Source organism: Heptranchias perlo, chromosome 23 (genome assembly GCF_035084215.1).
Source record: "Heptranchias perlo isolate sHepPer1 chromosome 23, sHepPer1.hap1, whole genome shotgun sequence".
NCBI classification, from domain to species: Eukaryota; Metazoa; Chordata; class Chondrichthyes; order Hexanchiformes; family Hexanchidae; genus Heptranchias; species Heptranchias perlo.
Genome location: NC_090347.1, coordinates 39722442 through 39743561, shown reverse-complemented (window position 1 = coordinate 39743561; position 21120 = coordinate 39722442). Strand labels below are relative to the sequence as shown.

Here is a 21120-nt window from a genome sequence, read left to right as displayed (position 1 = left end):
GCTAGAGTCATAGAGTTATACGGCACGGATAGAGGCCCTTCGGCCCATCGTGTCCGCGCCGGCCATCAGCCCTGTCTACTCTAATCCCATATTCCAGCATTTGGTCCGTAGCCTTGTATGCTATGGCATTTCAAGTGCTCATCCAAATGCTTCTTGAATGTTGTGAGGGTTCCTGCCTCCACAACCCTTTCAGGCAGTGAGTTCCAGACTCCAACCACCCTCTGGGTGAAAAAGTTCTTTCTCAAATCCCCTCTAAACCTCCCGCCTTTTACCTTGAATCTATGTCCCCTTGTTATAGAACCCTCAACGAAGGGAAAAAGCTCCTTAGTATCCATCCTATCTGTGTCCCTCATAATTTTGTACACCTCAATCATGTCCCCCCTCAGCCTCCTCTGCTCCAAGGAAAACAAACCCAATCTTCCCAGTCTCTCTTCATAGCTGAAGCGCTCCAGCCCTGGTAACATCCTGGTGAATCTCCTCTGCACCCTCTCCAAAGCGATCACATCCTTCCTGTAGTGTGGCGACCAGAACTGCACACAGTACTCCAGCTGTGGCCTAACCAGTGTTTTATACAGCTCCATCATAACCACCTTGCTCTTATATTCTATGCCTCGGCTAATAAAGGCAAGTATCCCATATGCCTTCTTTACCACCTTATCTACCTGTTCCGCCGCCTTCAGGGATCTGTGAACTTGCACACCAAGATCCCTCTGACCCTCTGTCTTGCCTTGGGTCCTCCCATTCATTGTGTATTCCCTTGCCTTGTTAGTCCCTCCAAAGTGCATCACCTCGCACTTTTCCGGGTTAAATTCCATTTGCCACTGTTCCGCCCATCTGACCAACCCATCTATATCGTCCTGCAGACTGAGGCTATCCTCCTCGCTATTTACCACCCTACCAATTTTTGTATCATCAGCGAACTTACTGATCATACCTTTTACATTCATATCCAAGTCATTAATGTAGACCACAAACAGCAAGGGACCCAGCACAGATCCCTGTGGTACCCCACTGGCCACAGGCTTCCAGTCACAAAAACAACCTTCGACCATCACCCTCTGCCTTCTGCCACTAAGCCAGTTTTGTATCCAAAGTGCCAAGGCACCCTGGATTCCATGGGCTCGTACCTTCTTGACCAGTCTCCTGTGGGGGACTTTATCGAAGGCCTTACTGAAATCCATGTATACTACATCCACTGCGTTACCCTCATCCACACGCCTAGTCACCCCCTCAAAAAATTCAATCAAATTAGTCAGCTATTTAGTAAGTCTGCAATTTCCTGATTTCTAAATACAATATCACCTGCGTCTGTCATTAAGGGGCCCACATTACTCTTAGCCTCCCTCTTTCTCTTAATATATTTGTTAAAACCTTTAGTGTTATCCTTGCTATCCCCCGCAAGCTTTTGCTATTATTCCCTTTTCGTAACTCTTACCACTTTCTTTGTATTCTGTCCCAGTTTGCGGGATCTTTATTGTTCTTTGCCTTCGTATAAGCCCCTTCTTTTAGTTTTATACTATCTCTCAATTTCCTTATTGACCAAGGTTGTTTATTTATTCACGTAGAGCTCTTGCCCTTTAGGATTATGTACAGGTCGTGTATTCTACCAAATACTTTGTTGAACATGTCCCAATGTTCATGGTTTTATCCATTAATAGTTCTGCCTAGTCTGTTGTGGCCAATTCCTGCCTCATTCCTCCAAAATCAGCCTTACCTAAATTTAAAACTTGGTTCGTGACTCACCCTTCTCCCTCTCAAACCTAATGTCGAATTCCATCATATTATGGTCACCGTTACCGTTTGATAATTGACTCATTCAGGCTCATTATTTATTGCTAAACCTGTTCAAGAACACATTGTTCCAGAAAACTATCCCGAATACACTCAAGATTTGAGCTGTTCTGCTTCCCCCAGTCTATGTGTAAATTGAATTCTCCCATTATAACTACTCTGTTTTTGCAACAAGCTTCTCTGATCTCCGTGTTTATGTGTCCTGCTACTTTATCACTGCTACCTGGAGGTCTAAAAACAACTCTCACCAGGGTCTTGCATCCTTTCCTATTCCTCATCTCTACCCATAGCATTTCTACTGCCTGCTCACCCTTACTGATATCCATTCTGTAATAGTATCCTTTATCAATATTGCTAATCTTCCTTTTCCAATTTCCCTGTCCTTTCTAAAGACCTTATAACCTGGAATATTTATCTCCCAGTCATGCCCTGTTTGTAGCCAGGTCTCAGCGATGGCCACTACATCAGACCCTTTTAGCTGAATTTGCACTTCTAATTCACTTGTTTTATTTCTTATGCTACGTGCATTAGTGTATAGAACTTCTAATTAGGCAATCGACCCTGTCCTGTCCTTATGTCCCGATGTTTTTAACAGACGTTTTAACTTATCACATTGCTTGTTTTTTTATAACTTCTGTTGTATTTTGATCAACTATTTTGTTATTATTTCCTATATATTTTTCTGAACTTGAAGTATTTATATTACCTTTAACACTATTGATGACCTGGACTTCGCTGTCATCCCTTTTTTTAATCTTTTATTTCTGTCTGCACTCTCCCCCCGCCCCTTTATTGGTTTAAAATCCTTTCTACAGCCCGTCTCAGCGGTACAACTTCCTCTCCCAGTACTGGTGCCAGTGTTCCATTAAATGGAACCCCCTTTTCCACACCAAACCTTTTGCCACGTGTTAACTTTCATAATCTGTTTGTCCCTATGCCAGTTTGCACGTGGCTCAGGTAATGATCCCAAGATTATTACCCTTGAGGTCCTGCCTTTTAATTTAGCTCTTATCTCCTAGTACTCCCTGAGCAGGACTTCCTCCCTGCACTTTCCTATGTTTCCTGACATGAACCACGACAACTGGACCTTTACCCTCCCTTTCCAAATTCCTTTCCAGCCACATCGAGATATCCCTTACCCTGGCACCAAGTAGGTAACACACTCTACTTATCCCCCTAATAATCGAATCCCCTACAACTACTATGTTTCTATTCTGCTCCTCACCCCTTTGGACAGCCCTCTGCTCCACGGTGCTTAGGTCAGAATTGTGGCAGTCCACCCAGCAGTCTTATCCACTTATCCCCTTATCCTCACAGATATCAAGTACATTATACCTGTTGGACAGGACGAGTGCCTGCGGGACCTCCTTCTCTACCTCCCCTAGGCTTACCCTACCTAGCTGACTGTAGTCACATGCTGCCCTTCATGTACCTGTGTTTTCCTCTGAGGTGCGACTATTCTGGATTAAACGTTCCAGAAATTCCTCTCCCTCCCTTATGTATCAGAGTGTCTCTAACTCGCACTCCAGCTCAAGGCAGAGACATTTCCTGCAGATCTGGCAGTCTGGGACAGTCTCGTTGTCCACAAACTCCCACATATTACAGTCCTGAAACATAGCCTGCCCCGCCATTTCTAGTTTTTAAAAATGCATTTATTTATTTGTTGGACGTAATTTAATTTTAGATTTAACAGAATTACTTGAGTTCTAGATTATATCTAGTGGCTGGGTTTAGCTTGATTTCGGATTCATTTGTAATTAATTAGTCTTTTTTTTGTTTATTTACTCTAATTAAATTATTTAAATTTGATAGATTAGTTCATAGTTAACATTAGGTGGTGTAGAGTAATTAGATAGTGCTATTTATCTTAAATTCCTCGGGATCCACCGTTCCTCTCACTTTGCGTTGATTTTGACGTCCCTTATTCAGATTTTCTTCCTGTGTTTGTTTGGGTCGCTGCTCTCGCTGTGCTCTTTTTATACTCTGGGTTGCTTCTCTTGCCGCGCTCCTTTACACTATGAGTCTCCACTCTTGTGCGCTCCTTTATACTCTGGGTATCTGGTCTCGAAGTGCTCTCTTTATACTTTCGGGTCTCCGCTGTGTATTCTGGGCCTCCAATCTCTCTGTGCTCCTTTATACTCTGGGTCTCTGCACTCGTCATGTTCTCTTTACACTCTTGGGTCTCCGCTTTCGCCGTGCTCTCTTTATAAATTTGAGTCTCAGCTCTCATCGCCCTCTTTTATACTCTCGGGTTTCTGCTCTTGCTGCGCTGTCTTTTATACTCTTGGGTTTCTGCTCTTGCTGCGCTCTCCTTTATACTCTCGGGTCCCGGTTCTCAGCGTGCTCTCTTTATACTCTCGGGTCTCCACTCTCGGCGCGCTTGCTTTATAATCTCGAGTCTCCACTTTTGCGCTGCTCTCCTTTATACTCTTAGCGCCGTGCTCCTTTATACTCTGGGTCTCCGCTCTCGCTGCGCCCTCTTTATGTTCTCAGGTCTACACTCTCGCCACGCTCTCTTTACACATTTGGGCCTCCGCTCTCGCTGCACTCTTTTATACTCTGGGTCTCCACCCTTGTCGCGCTCCTTTATACTCTTGGGCCTCCAATCTCGCCATGCTACCTTCATGCTCTCTGGTCTCCACTCTCGCCGCACTCTTTTTTTTATACTCTGGGTGTCTGCTCTCGCTGTGCTCTCTTTACACTCTTGGGTATCTGCTCTCGCCATGCTCTCTTTTAAATGCTGGGTGTCTGTTCTCGCAGCGCTCTCTTTATACTCTTGGGTCTCTGCTCTTGCCGCAATCTCTTTATACTCTCGGGCCTCCACTCTCGCTGTGTTCTCTTTATTCTCTCAGGTCAAGACTTAAACATAAATAAAGCCAATTACATAGGTTTGAGGGGCGAGTTGGCTATGGTAGATTGGGAAATTAGATTAAAAGGTATGACAGTAGATAAGCAATGGCAGACATTTAAAGAAATATTTCATAATTCTCAACGAATATGCATTCCATTGAGAAATTATAACTCCACGGGAAAGGTGATCCATCCATGGCTAACTAAAGAAGTTAAGGATAGTATTAGATTGAAAGAAGAGGCTTAGAAGAAGAATAGTTGACAAGAAGAGTAGTAAGCCTGAGGATTGGGAGAGTTTTAGAAACCAGCAAAGGATGACCAAAAAAATTGATAGAGGGAGAAAGTAGAATGAGAGTAAACTAGCAAGAAATATAAAAACAGATTGTATGAGCTTCTACAAGTATGTAAGAAGGAAGAGAGCAGTGAAAGTCAATGTGGACCCCTCAGAGGCTGAGACAGGAGAAATTATAATGGGGAATAAGGAAATGGCAGAGACGTGAAACAAATATTTTGTATTGATCTTCACAGTAGAAGACACAAAAAACATACCAGAAATAATGGGGAACCAAGGGTCTATTGAGAGTGAGGAACTTAAAATAATTAAGATTAGTAAAGAAAAAGTACTGGAGAAATTAATGGGACTAAAAGCCGACGAATCTCCTGGACCTGATGGCCTACATCTGAGGGTTCTAAAAGAGGTGGCTGCAGAGATAGTGGAGGAATTGGTTGTGATCTTTCAAAATTCCCTAGATTCTGGAACGGTCCCAGTGGATTGGAAGGTAGCAAATGTTACCCAAATCAAGAAAGGAGGGAGAGAGAAAACAGGGAACTACAGGCCAGTTAGCCCGACATCAGTCGTCGGGAAAATGCTGGACTCTATTATTAAGGAAATGGTAACAGGACACTTAGAAAATCATAATATGATTAGGCAGAATCAACATGGTTTTATGAAAGGGAAATCTTGTTTGACAAATCTATTAGAGTTTTTTGAGGATGTAACTAGCAGGGTAGATAAAGGGCAACCAGTGGATGTTGTATATTTGGATTTTCAAAAGGCATTCGATAAGGTGCCACACGAAAGGTTGTTACACAAGATAAGGACTCCTGGGGTTGTGGGTAATATATTAGCATGGATAGAGGATTGGTTAACGGACAGAAAACAGAGAGTAGGAATAAACGGGTCATTCTCAGGTTGGCAGGCTGTAACTAGTGGGGTGCCGCAAGGATCAGTGCTTGGGCCTCAGCTATTTACAATCTATATTAATGACTTAGATGAAGGGACAGAGTGTAATGTATCCAAGTTTGCTGACGATACAAAGCTAGGTGGGAAGGTAAGCTGTGAGGAGGACACAAAGAGTCTGCAAAGGGATATAGACGGGTTAAGTGAGTGGGCAAGAAGATGGCAGATGGAGTATAATGTGGGGAAATGTGAGGTTGTTCACTTTGGTAGGAAGAATGGAAAACAGTATATTTTTTAAATGTTTAGAAACTATTAAATGTTGGTGTTTAGAGAGATTTGGGTGTGCTTGTACAAGAAACACAGAAAGTTAACATGCAGGTACTGCAAGCAATTAGGAAGGCAAATGATATGTTGGACTTTATTGTAAGGGGGCTGGAGTACAAGAGCAAGGAAGTCTTGCTACAATGTACAGGGCTTTAGTGAGACGTCACCTGGAGTATTGTTTTGGTCTCCTTATCTAAGGAAGGATATTCTTGCCTTGGAGGTGGTGCAACAAAGGTTCACTAGATTGATTCCTGGGATGAGAGGGTTGTGCTATGAGGAGAGATTGAGTAGAATGGGCCTATATTCTCTGGAGTTTAGAAGAATGAGATGTGATTTTATTGAAACATTAAGATTCTGAGGACTTGATAGGGTAGATGCTGAGAGATTGTTTCCCCTGGCTGGAGAGTCTAGAACGAGAGGGCATAGTCTCAGGAAAGGGGGTCGGCCATTTAGGACTGAAAGGAGGAGAAATTTCTTCACAGAGGGTTGTGAATCTTTGGAATTCTCTACCCCAGAGGGCTGTGGATGCTGAGTCATTGAGTATATTAAAGACTGAGATTGATAGATTTTTGGACCCTGAAGGAATCCAGGGATATGGGGATCGGGCGGGAAAGTGGAGTTTAGGTCGAAGATCAGTCATGTTATTGAATGGCGGAGCAGGCTCAAGAGGCCGTGCGGCCTATTCCTGCTCCAATTTCTTATGTTCTTACGTTCAATGCTCTTGCCTTGTTCTCCTTATACTCTGGATCTCCGCTCTCGCCGCGCTCTCTTTATACTCTCGATCTCCGCTCTCGCCGTGATCTCTTTATACTCTGGGTCTCCGCTCTCGCCGTGATCTCTTTATACTCTCGGGTCTCCGCTCTCGCCGTGATCTCTTTATACTCTGGATCTCCGCTCACGCCGTGATCTCTTTATACTCTCGGGTCTCCGCTCTCGCCGTGATCTCTTTATACTCTGGATCTCCGCTCTCGCCGTGATCTGTTTATACTCTGGATCTCCGCTCTCGCCTTGATCTCTTTATGCTCTCGGGTCTCCGCTCTCGCCGTGATCTCTTTATACTCTGGATCTCCGCTCTCGCCGTGATCTCTTTATACTCTCGGGTCTCCGCTCTCGCCGTGATCTCTTTATACTCTCGGGTCTCCGCTCTCGCCGCGCTCTCTTTATACTCTGGATCTCCGCTCTCGCCGTGATCTCTTTATACTCTGGATCTCTGCTCTCGCCGTGATCTCTTTATACTCTGGGTCTCCGCTCTCGCCGTGATCTCTTTATACTCTCGGGTCTACGATCTCGCCGTGATCTCTTTATACTCTGGGTCTCCGCTCTCGCCGTGATCTCTTTATACTCTGGATCTCCGCTCTCGCCGTGATCTCTTTATACTCTGGATCTCCGCTCTCGCCGTGATCTCTTTATACTCTCGGGTCTCCGCTCTCGCCGCGCTCTCTTTATACTCTGGATCTCTGCTCTCGCCGTGATCTCTTTATACTCTCGGGTCTCCGCTCTCGCCGTGATCTCTTTATACTCTGGATCTCCGCTCTCGCCGTGATCTGTTTATACTCTGGATCTCCGCTCTTGCCGTGATCTCTTTATACTCTCGGGTCTCCGCTCTCGCCGTGATCTCTTTATACTCTGGATCTCCGCTCTCGCCGTGATCTGTTTATACTCTGGATCTCCGCTCTCGCCTTGATCTCTTTATACTCTGGATCTCCGCTCTCGCCGTGATCTCTTTATACTCTGGATCTCCGCTCTCGCCGTGATCTCTTTATACTCTCGATCTCCGCTCTCGCCGTGATCTCTTTATACTCTGGATCTCCGCTCTCGCCGTGATCTCTTTATACTCTGGATCTCCGCTCTCGCCGTGATCTCTTTATACTCTGGATCTCCGCTCTCGCCGTGATCTCTTTATACTCTGGGTCTCCGCTCTCGCCGTGATCTCTTTATACTCTGGATCTCCGCTCTCGCTGTGATCTCTTTATACTCTCGGGTCTCCGCTCTCGCCGTGATCTCTTTATACTCTGGATCTCCGCTCTCGCCGTGATCTGTTTATACTTTGGATCTCCGCTCTCGCCGTGATCTCTTTATACTCTGGATCTCCGCTCTCGCCGTGATCTCTTTATACTCTCGGGTCTCCGCTCTCGCCGTGATCTCTTTATACTCTGGGTCTCCGCTCTCGCCGTGATCTCTTTATACTCTGGATCTCCGCTCTCGCCGTGATCTCTTTATACTCTCGATCTCCGCTCTCGCCATGATCTCTTTATACTCTGGGTCTCCGCTCTCGCCGTGATCTCTTTATACTCTGCATCTCCGCTCTCGCCGTGATCTCTTTATACTCTGGGTCTCCGCTCTCGCCGCGCTCTCTTTATACTCTCGGGTCTCCGCTCTCGCCGTGATCTCTTTATACTCTCGATCTCCGCTCTCGCCGTGATCTCTTTATACTCTCGATCTCTGCTCTCGCCGTGATCTCTTTATGCTCTCGGGTCTCCGCTCTCGCCGTGATCTCTTTATACTCTGGGTCTCCGCTCTCGCCGTGATCTCTTTATACTCTCGATCTCCGCTCTCGCCGTGATCTCTTTATACTCTGGATCTCCGCTCTCGCCGTGATCTCTTTATACTCTCGGGTCTCCGCTCTCGCCGTGATCTCTTTATACTCTTGGGTCTCCGCTCTCGCCGCGCTCTCTTTATACTCTGGATCTCCGCTCTCGCCGTGATCTCTTTATACTCTGGATCTCTGCTCTCGCCGTGATCTCTTTATACTCTGGGTCTCCGCTCTCGCCGTGATCTCTTTATACTCTCGGGTCTACGCTCTCGCCGTGATCTCTTTATACTCTGGATCTCCGCTCTCGCCGTGATCTCTTTATACTCTCGATCTCCGCTCTCGCCGTGATCTCTTTATACTCTGGATCTCCGCTCTCGCCGTGATCTCTTTATACTCTCGGGTCTCCGCTCTCGCCGCGCTCTCTTTATACTCTGGATCTCTGCTCTCGCCGTGATCTCTTTATACTCTCGGGTCTCCGCTCTCGCCGTGATCTCTTTATACTCTGGGTCTCCGCTCTCGCCGCTCTCTCTTTATACTCTGGATCTCCGCTCTCGCCGTGCTCTTTTTATAAACTAATGGGTACAATTCTAAAAGGGGTGCAGGAACAGAAATATCTGGGGTATATGTGCACAAATCTTTGAAGGCGGCAGGACAGATTGAGAAAGTGGTTAAAAAAGCATATGGGATCTTGGGCTTTATAAATAGAGGCATAGAGTATAAAAGTATGGAAGTCATGATGAACCTTTATGAAACACTGATTCGGCCACAACTAGAGTATTGTGTTCAATTCCGGGCACCGTACTTTCGGAAGAATGTGAAGGCCTTAGAGAGGGTGCAGAAAAGATTTACTCGAACGGTTCCAGGGATGAGGGACTTCAGTTACGCGGATAGGCTGGAGAAGCTGGGCTTGTTCTCCTTGGAACAGAGACGGTTGTGAGGAGATTTGATTGAGGTATTCAAAATCATGAAGGGTCTCGACTGAGTAGATGGAGAGAAACTGTTCCCATTGGCGGAAAGGTCAAGAACCAGAGGACATAGATTTAAGGTGAATGGCAAAAGAACCAAGGGCGACATGAGGACAAACGTTTTTACACAGCGAGTGGTTAAGATCTGGAATACACTGCCCGAGGGTGTGATGGAGACAGATTCAGTCGTGGGTTTCAAAAGGGAATTGGATAAGTACTTGAAAGTAAAAAATTTGCAGGGCTACGGAGAAAGGGCGGGGGAGTGGGACTAGCTAGATTGCTCTTGCAGAGAGCCGGCACGGACTTGATCGGCCGAATGGCCTCCTTCCGTGCTGTAACCATTCTATGATTTTATGATAATCTAGGTGTCGAGTCTCGCCGTGCTCCTTTATACTCTGGCTCTCCGTTCTCGCCGTGCTCTCTTTATGCCCTGGGCCTCTGCTGTCGCTGCGCTCTCTTTATACTCTCGGGTCTCCGCAATAGCTGCGCTCTCTATGGTCTCATGGAGCTCCAAGATATGGTTTGGTGCATTTGTAGGCCAGTTGACCATATTTTGCATTGGTGTGAAGTGGTTTCACTCTTGTGTCAATGCAAACATGGTTGTGTAACTTGCTTTCATACTTAGGTGAGTGGTGTGAGGTGAGCTGGAGGAGGTAGTCCCATACCTATTGGGCTTTGCAAGAGCTGGAGTACTTTTTCCTGGGAAAGTTCTTAAGTTTGACCCTCTATGCGGTGGAATAACTGAAGTGGTGTGAGCCGACAAACTCCAGGGTCTCTGACTCCGATTCGCAGCAGAGTCAGATTGGGCCCTGACTCTGGTTATGCACCACAAATATGAAGCTGGAATCACTTAATACCAAACATAAACTAGCAGTCTAGGCCCTAAGCTCTGGAACTGTCTCCCTAAACTTCTCTGCCTCTCCACCTCTCTCATCCTCTAAGGCCCTCCTTAAAACCTACCTTTTTGACCGAGCTTTTGATCGCCAGTCCTAATGTCTCTTTCTTTGGTTCGGTCTCAATTTTTGACTGATTGCCCTTCTGTGAAGCGCCTTGGGATGTTTTCTTACATTAAAGGCGCAAGTTGTTGGTATTGTTGTTCTTGTCTCAGCATTTTAATGTGAAAGAGCTGATTGTTCCTCCAGCTCTTTATCAGCAGTAAACTCAACTGACATTTGGATGATGGCTACACAAAGCTCACTTTTCCCTGACCTGAGAATGGTGTGGAGTGGGTAGTGTAACTTGAATCTGCTGATGCTGTCTTTCTCTAAGCAGGCGCCAGTCTGAAACCAATATTAATGCAGTAATATAACTGTGTATATTCCATGGTATAACTGTGTCCAACAAGCGCTGAAGGCACCTCCAGTTTTGGGATCAAACTATGAATGTGATGGACCCTTGAAGATCAGATTCTTTGACCCTTGCCAGCTTTTCCCTCCTTATCTGAAGACCTGGCTCCGTGCTGCAGTCGGGTTTGTCCAGTCACTCTGATCTCCCCCAGTAGCTATTCTTTTGTGTGCTTTAACAGTCGGTGGTCTTCAGGCTATTTTGTAACAGGTGATGTTTGGGGGGGGGATTGATTCCAACCAAGCTTGATTCTGTTCTCACCTGACACTCGCTTGTGATGTTCCAGCCAAGGGATTTCTGGAAAGCAATCAGGAGCAGGAACACTGGCGGACTCTCCCCTCACTGAGGCCAATTTAGGACTCCTGCCCACATCCCAATTGAGATCAGCTAACTCAGCCCAGACCGCGGATTGAACTTCCAAACTTCCTGGTCTGTATGGCTCAGCTCGTTGAGCCACCAGGAAGCTTTGGAGATGAGATTGGAGTAAAGTTGCGTAAAGTGTTTTTATTTAATGCCTCTTCATACTTCGTAGGACCCTCATGGAGAGTTGGAAAACAAGAATGTCCTCATTGTCCGTTACTCACCGGAGTTGACAGCTACCAAGTTTGGCTTAGAAGTGGAGAAGGTGAAAGACGTTCTGCGCATGTGCAGAAACAGGCTGTACGAGGTCAGGAGACAGAGGCCCCGTCCCCACCTGGACAGCAAGATGTTGGCGTCGTGGAACGGTGAGTGAGGCAACTCCTTTACGTCATAACGCTGGATGAAGAATAGGTAACATTACCTCATCAAGTCCCCAACTGACTGAAATATGAGTGCTTGAGCTCCACGTTTCTAAACGCTTTGTAACATGTGAATTAATTCAATCCCTTTACATTGATCCAAAAAGAAAAAAAAGACAGACTTGCATTTATATAGTGCCTTTCACGATCTCAGGACTTCCCAAAGCCCTTTACAGCCAATGAAATACTTTTGAAGTGTAGTAACTGTTATAATGCAGGAAACGCGGCAGCCAATTTGTGCACAGCAAGTTCCCACGATCAGCAATGAAGTGAATGATCAGATCGTTTGTTTTTAGGTGTTGGTTGAGGGATGGGGAGAATTCCCCTGCTCGTCATCGAATAGTGCCATGGGATCTTTTATGTCCTCCTGAGAGGGCAGACGGGGCCTTGATTTAACGTCTCATCATAGTTCAGCGCACTCTCAGTACTGCACTCAAGTGACGGCCTAGAACATGCACTCAAGTCTCTGGAGTGGGTCTTGAACACACACCCTTCTGACTCAGAGGCGAGAGTGCTACCCACTGAGCCAAGGCTAACACCTTTTCAGATTCCTTTATCATATCAGCAGTTGCTCAAAGGAATTGATGGTCTTCAAACATTCAGATCCACAGACCTGTTTGGTACCTAACTTCGATTTTGCCTCTAGAGGCTGTTGTTGAGCTAGTTTACTTTGATTGGAGAGACCATCTAATCAAAGATCTTAGCACCATTTTATCCACTGCTCTGTTGGACTTTTATTTTTGGACTAAGGATACTGCCAAAGTTCAAAAGAATGGGTGAGAAACTAGTGCAGTAGTGATTAGTTGACACCAAGCTTGGGTTTTAAAAGCCTATAGATTGTAGGAGGAAGAGAAGACTGAGGGAGGTAAGGAGCTACACAGCTTTGAGGCCCTGCGAAGGAATGTGTTAGAGAAGGAGATGGACGATAGAGGATAGGAAATAACTTGCATTTATGTAGCACCTTTCACAACCTCTGGACCTCCCAAAGCACCTTGCAGCCAATGAAGAATTTTCAAAATGTAGTCACTATTGTAATGTAGGAAACGCGTTAGCCAATTTGGGCACAGCAGGATCCCACAAACAACAGTGAGATAATGACCAGATAATCTGTTCTAATGATGTTGTTTGAGGGATGACTATTGGCCCGGACACTGGGAGAACTCCCCTGCTCTTCTTCAAATAGTGCCATGGAACCTTTTACGTCCACCTGAGAGCGCAGATGGGATCTCGGTTTAACATCTCATCCGAAAGATAGTACCTCCAACAGTGCAGCACTCCCTCAGTACTGCACTGGAGTGTCAGCCTAGATTATTTGCTCAAGTCTCTGGAGTGGGGCTTGAACCCACGGCCTTCTGACTCAGAGGCGAGAGTGTTATCAGTTGAGCCAAGGCTGACAAGAATGGAGTAATAGTGAGTAGATCGACTTCATTGGGCCTTATGAGCAACACAAGATGAAAGTTCAGAGGAGAAATGGCCATAGTAATATTGACGAAAGAGAAAATGTATCCAGTTGTTTGCAACTCTGCTGCCCAGTGAGTAGATGTTTGTGACATGTGATCATGGAATATGAGTTGCAGTCCTTTCTTATTTGTACAAGAACCATAGAATAATAGAAAGGTTATAGCACGGAAGAAGGCCATTGGGCCCATCGTGTCCGTGCCGGTTCTATGCAAGAGCAATTCAGCTAGCCCCACTCCCTCGCCCTAGCCCTGATACTAGTCAGATGTGTTAGAAAAATCAGCCCAACTTCAGTTTAGATTTACATTATATTTTATCGATAACATGCCTTTTGGTAACAATTGGTACTGTCTTTAGGTTCCATTCCTTCATCTCAAACCTGTACCATTCCTTAGGTAAAAATATGAGGAAACGTCCCATTCCCAGATGTTTCCCAGTGAACTGGTCATCAGGATATATTTGAGTGTCCTGGAGTGACTCACCCAGTGATGTTTTGTTTGCTTTTCCTTCCTCCCAGTCCAGAATCCAGATTTGACTTCAGTGACTCAATGGCCCAGCGGAGATCGGTAACTCCCTCTGTGGCACGGGCACAGGTACAAACCCACATCAGGTGCCATGTCGGCATCGGTACACCGGCACGTGGTAGCATTGGGGCTACCAGTGTTTGGACGTCCTGTCAGAATATTGTAAAAATAATGTCTTATCAAGTCATAGGAACATAGGAATTGCGAGATGAAAAAAGACCAATGTCCATCTAGTTCACCACCTACCATCCTGGTAGATGCATGATACAACAGTAATGGAGTCGTTGTCTTATCATGGCAATCAATCTCTATCAATTAGTCTACAATAGACCCAGACATGATATGAGGAAAACTCCTTTGGTGGAGAGCTTTGGAAACCATGGGTTCAATTTTAAAAGGACGGCAGGATGGCGGCTGGGGGTGGGGGGCGGAATGCTTTGCGGGCACCAAACCCAGAAGGCAAGTAGGCGGGTTGCAATCTGCAATCGCAACCCTAATGAGGCCAATTAAAGCCTCTTCCGGGTTTGGCGCCCGGCAGCCAGCCTGATTGACAGGAGATTGACGGAGGGGGAGAAAGAGAGAGAGAGAGAGAGACATCATCGGCCGTTGCGAGAGAGAGTGAGGGGGTTGTGGAGACAAAGATTGGAAGCGGGGGGGTGTGCAGAAGACATTGGACGTCGGGAAGGGGGAGAAGACATCGGAAGGAGGGGGAGAAGACATCGGAAGTGGGGGGCGTGCAGGAGACATTGGACGTCGGGAAGGGGCGGGGGAAGAAGACATCGGAAGGGGGAGAAGACATCGGAAGGAGGGGGAGAAGACATCGGAAGTGGGGGGTGTGCAGGAGACATTGGACGTCGGGAAGGGGCGGGGGAAGAAGACATCGGACATCGGAAGAGGGAGAAGACATCGGAAGAGGGAGAAGACATCGGAAGGAGGGGGAGAAGACATCGGAAGTGGGGGGTGTGCAGGAGACCTTGGACGTCGGGACGGGGCGGGGGAAGAAGACATCGGAAGGAGGGGGAGAAGACATCAGACATAGGAGCAGGGGGGTGCAGGTGACATCGTTTGCAAGGTATGATTATTTATTTTTTTACAATAGGAAATGTAATTTTATTTAAGTTATTTAGTTTATTTTTCATTGATCCGGCCCTTCACCAGGCTGGTTTCACCACGCGTAAATCGGAAGCTGTTTGAAAACCGTCCATGTAAGTTCAAAATCTTTTTAAGTGGCCAAAGTGCCAAAAATAAAGTACCTTAAGTACCTTAATGAAGTACGTTTGCTTGTTTAAGTATCATCCCGGCGGCGATATTTGGAGTTGGAGCCGGGAATCCTGCCTGCTCCGGATTTCTCTGATTTTCTTGGCCCCCCTGGCCCCAAAGCACCTGAACTTGGTTTTCAAAATTGAACCCCATAAATCCAAAGTCACCTTTTACCTCCCAAGCTTGCTACACTTACCACATGTCATGTCTCAAATTGCTCATCTACTGTATCCCAAAATGTTATTTTCTGAAAGAAATCTATCTATTTTGCATTGGAATGAATCAATACCAACTGCTTCTACCATCTCCCTCGGGAGCCTGTTCCATAGATTGATCATTTGGTCACTGAAATATTATTTCTGCAGATTAGTTTTGAACTAACCCTTCTTCAAACGCAGGCCGTGTCCTCTGGTTCTACTGTCCTGGACAAAGTGAAACAGCTTGTCATAGTCTACATTATCTAGTCCCTTCAGAATCTTAAAAACAGAAATCATACCACCTCTCAATCACTCAGAAACATCTCAAAGCACTATATAAAGAATGAGTTAGTTTGGAGTGTAGTGACTGTCGTTATGTAGGCTTTAGATACTGTTAAGCTACAGGTCTTTATGCCTAGGTACAACTCTGTGACTTGTCTGGGTTCCAAAATACAATATTACTGAGATGTCTACTGCCGAAAAACTAAAGCATGTTGACAGTTTTAGGTTAGCATAAGCCTTCAGAGATAAGATTTTGTTAAACAGAAGCTTGGATTGTCACGTCCGCCTTTTCCATTCTGCTCCCAATTGTTAAGTTGCTCACACAGTAATTAAAACCGAAGAGAAGAGATGAAGCGTTTGGGTAGAAAATCTCATTATGTGATTACAACTGTAGGGATCGGAATAATTATCTTTTGTTGAGCTCTCTTAAAGAGAAGGATTTGCCAAATGATGATCAGTCTCATTTTACATAACTAGCAGAATCTGCAGTAAAATTTTTTTTGTGTGTGTGTGTCGGCCTGGCCTCGATTGGGAGTACACTCTCCTCTGGGTTGGACGATAGTGGGTTTGAATGTCATGCCAGTGCCTAATCTAGGCTGACACATAAGTGCAGTATGGAGGGAGTGCTGCATAGCAAGAAGGGGCATAACCTTAAAATTAGAGTTTGACCCTTCAGGGGTGATGTCAGGAAGCACTTCTTCACACAAAGGGTAGTGGAAATCTGGAACACTCTCCCCCAAAAGGCTGTGAATGCTGGGGGTAAATTGGAGCTTTCAAGACTAAGGTAGATAGATTTTTGTTAGGTAAGGGTATTAAGGGATATGGAGCAAAGGCAGGTAAATAGATTTGAGGTGCAGATCAGCCATGATCTAATTGAATGGTGGAACAGACTCAAGGGGCTGAATGGCCTACTCCTGTTCCTATGTTCCTCAGTGCTGACCTTCAGATAAAGTGTTAAACTGATGGCCAGTCTGCTTCTTCAGCAGGGCATTAAAAGATCCCAAGGCACGCGCGCGCGCACACACACACACACACACACACACACACACACACACACACAGACTTGCTGCAGATTCTGCTAGTTATGTAAAAGAAGATAAAATGAGGCTGATCATCAATTGGCAAATCCTTCTCCATAAGAGAGCTCAACAAAGGAAAATTATTCCGATCCCTACAGTTGTAATTGCATAATGAGATTTTCTAGCCAAACATTTCATCTCTTCTCTATGGTTTTAATTACTGTATGAGCAACTTAACAATTGGGGGCAGAATACGAAGAAAAATAGGGAGTACTCCTGGGTTATGGGGAAACATTCCTCCCTCAACCGACTGCCCAATTCCCCTCCAAAAACAAACCCGCATTAACTGGTCAGTCACCTCATGGCTGTTTGTGGAACCTCGTTGTTATGTTTGCCTACATAACAGTAGTTATTGCATTCTTCATTGTGTGAAGCATTTTACAATAGCAACAACTTGCACTTATATAGCGTCATTAACATAGTAAAACATCCGAAGGTGCTTCACAGGGGTGTAATCAGACAAAATTTGACACCGTGCCACAGAGGAAGATATTAAGACAGGAAGTTTGGTCAAAGAGGTTGGTTTTAAGGAGCATCTTAAAGGTGGAGAGAGAGGCGGAGAGGTTTAGGGAGGGAATTCCAGAGCTCAGGGCCTAGACAGCTGAAGGCAAGGCTGCCAATGGAGGGGTGAAGGAAATTGAGGATGCGCAAGGGACCAGAATTGAAGGAATGCAGATATTTAAAAATGTTGTAGCATGATAAGGCAGTATGTAAATGTAGTTATTCTCGCATTAAAAATTGTGCACAGGTTGCAGTGGAAAAGATTACCAGCACAGGTGGTGGAACAAGAACCTTAATAGGTTTCAAGAAGGAACGAGGCAGGTTCCTGTACAGGCCGGACGGAGCTGGGACCAATGTCCTCACGGGGAGGTTCACTAGTGCTGTGGGGGGCATTTAAACTAATTTGGCAGGGGGATAGGCACCAGGATGTAGCAATGGAAAGGAGAAACAAGGGGCACAAAGGATCGGGGGAGAAAAATAGCACTAAATCAAGTAATAGTACAGTATTAGGTGGGATCAGACTAAGAGAGAGTACAAGAAAGTCTAAGACTGGTTTGCAGTGCATGTGTGTAATGCACGAAGTGTGGTAAACAAGGATGGTGAGCTGCAGGCGCAAATAGCCACATGGGAATACGATGTTGCGATGATATCGGAGATCTGGCTCAAAAAAGGGCAGGATTGGGTACTAAATATTCCTGGATACAAGGAAAGATAGGGAAGGAAAGAAAGGAGGTGGGGTTGGCAGTATTGATTAAGGAGAATATTGCAGTACTGGAGAGATGATGTCCTGGCGGGGTCAAGGACAGAATCTATTTGGTTAGAGTTACGAAATAAAAGAGGTGCTGTTACACTACTGGGTGTATTTTATAGGCCACCAACTAGTGGGAAGGATACGGAGGAGCAAACTTGCAGGGAAATTACCTAGGAGCTGCAAAAGCTATGGAGTAGCGATAACTGGGGACTTCAACTATCCTATTATAGACTGGGATAACAATAATAATATAAAGGGCGCATTGCTGGACTTGGTTCTAGGGAATGAGGTGGGCCAAGTGGAGCAAGTGTCAGTGGGGGAACATTTAGGGAACAGCGATCATTATATCATAAGGTTTAGAATAGCTATGGAAAAGGACATGGACCACTCTAAAGTAAAAATACTCAATTGGAGGAGGGCCAATTTCAATGGAATGAGAACAGATTTGGCCCGGGTAAATTGGAATCAAAGATTGGCAGGCAAAACTATAATTGAACAGTGGACGGCCTTTAAGAAGGAGATGGTTTGGGTACAGCCTAGGCACATTCCCACGAGGCAGAAAGGTAGGGCAACTATAAAGCCAGAGCTCTCTGGATGACAAAAGAGATAATGAGTAAGATGAAATGGAAAAAAGGGGCATATGACAGATTTCAGGTTGATAACACAAGTGAGAACCAGGCTGAATATAGAAAGTTCAGAGGGGAAGTGAAAAAGGAAATAAGACCGGCATAGAGAGAGTATGAGAATAGACTGGCGGCCAACATAAAAGGGAATCCAAAAGTCTTCTACAGGCATATAAACAGTAAATGGGTAGTAAGAGGAGGGGTGGGGCCAATTAGGGACCATAAAGGAAATCTACTCGTGGAGGCAGAGGGGGATGGCTGTGGTACTAAATGAGAACTTTGCATCTGTCTTTACCAAGGAAGAAGATGATGCCAGAGTCTCAATAAAGGAAGATATAGTTCTGATACTGGATGGGCTAAAAATTGATAAAGAAGAGGTACTTGAAAGGCTAGCTGTATTTAAAGTAAATAAGTCATCCGGTCCGGATGGGATGCATCCTAGGTTGCCGAGGGAAGTAAGGGTGGAAATTTTGGAGGTACTGGCCATAAACTTCCAAACATCCATAGATACGGGGGGATGGTGCCAGAGGACTGGAGAATTGCAAATGTTACACCTTTGTTCAAAAAAGGATTTAAGGATAAACCCAGCAACTATAGACCAGCCAGTTTAACCTCAGTGGTGGTAAAACTTTTAGAAACGATAATCCGGGACAGAATTAACAGTCGCTTGGATGAGGGTGCAGTGATTAGGGAAAGCCAGCACGGATTTGTTAAAGGCAAATCATGTTTAACCAACCTGATCGAGATTTTTGATGAGGTAACAGAGAGGCTAGACGAGGGCAATGCAGTTGATGGTGGTGTATACGGACTTTCAAAAGGTGTTTGATAATGTGCCGCGTGGTAGGCTTATCATCAAGATTGTGGCCCATGGAATAAAGGGGGCAGAAGCAACATGGATACAGAATTGGTTAAGGGACAGGAAACAGAGAGTAGTGGTGGACGGTTGTTTTTTGGACTGGAGGGAGGTGTACAGTGGTGTTCCCCAGGGGTCGGTGCTGGGACCACTGCTTTTCTTGATATATATCAATGACTTGGACTTGGGTGTACAGGGCAAAATTTCAAAATTTGTAGATGACACAAAACTTGGAAGGGTAGTAAAGTGAGGAGGATAGTAATAGACTTCAAGAGGATATAGACAGGTTGGTGGCATGGGCGGACACGTGGCAGATGAAATTTAACACAGAAAAATGCGAAGTGATACATTTTGGCAGGAAGAATGAGGAGATGCAATATAAACTAGAGGGCACAACTCTGTATGGGGTACAGGAACAGAGAGATCTGGGGGTATATGTGCACAAATCATTGAAGGTGGCAGGATAGGTTGAGAAAGTGGTTAAAAAAGCATAAGGGATCCTGGGCTTTATAAATAGAGGCATAGAGTACAAAAGTATGGAAGTCATGTTGAACCTTTATAAAACACTGGTTCGGCCACAACTGGAGTATTGTGTCCAGTTCTGGGCACCGCACTTTAGGAAACATGTGAAAGCCTTATAAAGGGTGCAGAAGAGATTTACTAGAATGATTCCAGGGATGAGGGACTTTAATTACGTGGATAGCCTGGAGAAGCTGGGGTTGTTCTCCTTGGAACAGAGACGGTTGCGAGGAGATTTGATAGAGGTATTCAAGGGTCCAGACAGAGTAGATAGAGAGAAACTGTTCCCATTGGCAGAAGGGTCAAGGACCAGAGGACATAGATTTAAGGTGATTGGCAAAAGAACCAAAGGTGACATGAGGAAAAACATTTTTGCACAGTGAGTGGTTAGGATCTGGAATGCACTGCCCGAGGGGGTGGTGGAGGCAGATTCAATCATGGCTTTCAAAAGGGAACTGGATAAGTACTTGAAAGTAAAAAATTTGCAGGGCTGCGGGGAAAGGGCGGGGGAGTGGGACTAGCTGGATTGCTCTTGCATAGAGCCGGCGCGGACTCAATGGGCCGAATGGCCTCCTTCCGTGCTGTAACCTTTCTATGATTCTATTGTATGATTCGATGATTTTTGTCAACAAATGGGATTCAGGGTTATTTAGAAATGCACCAAGGGAATACCGAGGATTGATGGGCTAGCTGGACCAAAGGTCTTCTCCTGCCTGAATCTGTTCCTATGTTACTATTTATGTTTGCTTTATATCACAGGTGTCTGGATAACCCTTATGAGAAAAGTTTATTAATGCAGTGTAGGGACAACAAAAAGTGGCTGTTAGAGACAAGCCAATGTTTTCTACATTTTTACATAGAGTCATAGAGTCATAGAGTTATACAGCACGGATAGAGGCCCTTCGGCCCATCGTGTCCGCGCCGGCCATCAGCCCTGTCTACTCTAATCCCATATTCCAGCATTTGGTCCGTAGCCTTGTATGCTATGGCATTTCAAGTGCTCATCCAAATGCTTCTTGAATGTTGTGAGGGTTCCTGCCTCCACAACCCTTTCAGGCAGTGAGTTCCAGACTCCAACCACCCTCTGGGTGAAAAAGTTCTTTCTCAAATCCCCTCTAAACCTCCCGCCTTTTACCTTGAATCTATGTCCCCTTGTTATAGAACCCTCAACGAAGGGAAAAAGCTCCTTAGTATCCATCCTATCTGTGCCCCTCATAATTTTGTACACCTCAATCATGTCACCCCTCAGCCTCCTCTGCTCCAAGGAAAACAAACCCAATCTTCCCAGTCTCTCTTCATAGCTGAAG

The 21120-nt window shown here is 45.5% G+C and overlaps 1 protein-coding gene across 3 annotated transcripts in view; it reads left to right on the top strand.

Annotated features, from left to right (window-relative positions):
• Positions 1–21120, top strand: part of spata20 (spermatogenesis associated 20) — a 348450-nt gene that overhangs the window by 88134 nt on the left and 239196 nt on the right. For all 3 annotated transcript variants that reach the window (XM_068004358.1, XM_068004359.1, XM_068004360.1), the window contains exon 11: positions 11520–11712. In XM_068004358.1, coding sequence (XP_067860459.1) covers positions 11520–11712 — 193 coding nt within the window. The remainder of the gene's footprint in view (positions 1–11519; positions 11713–21120) is intronic.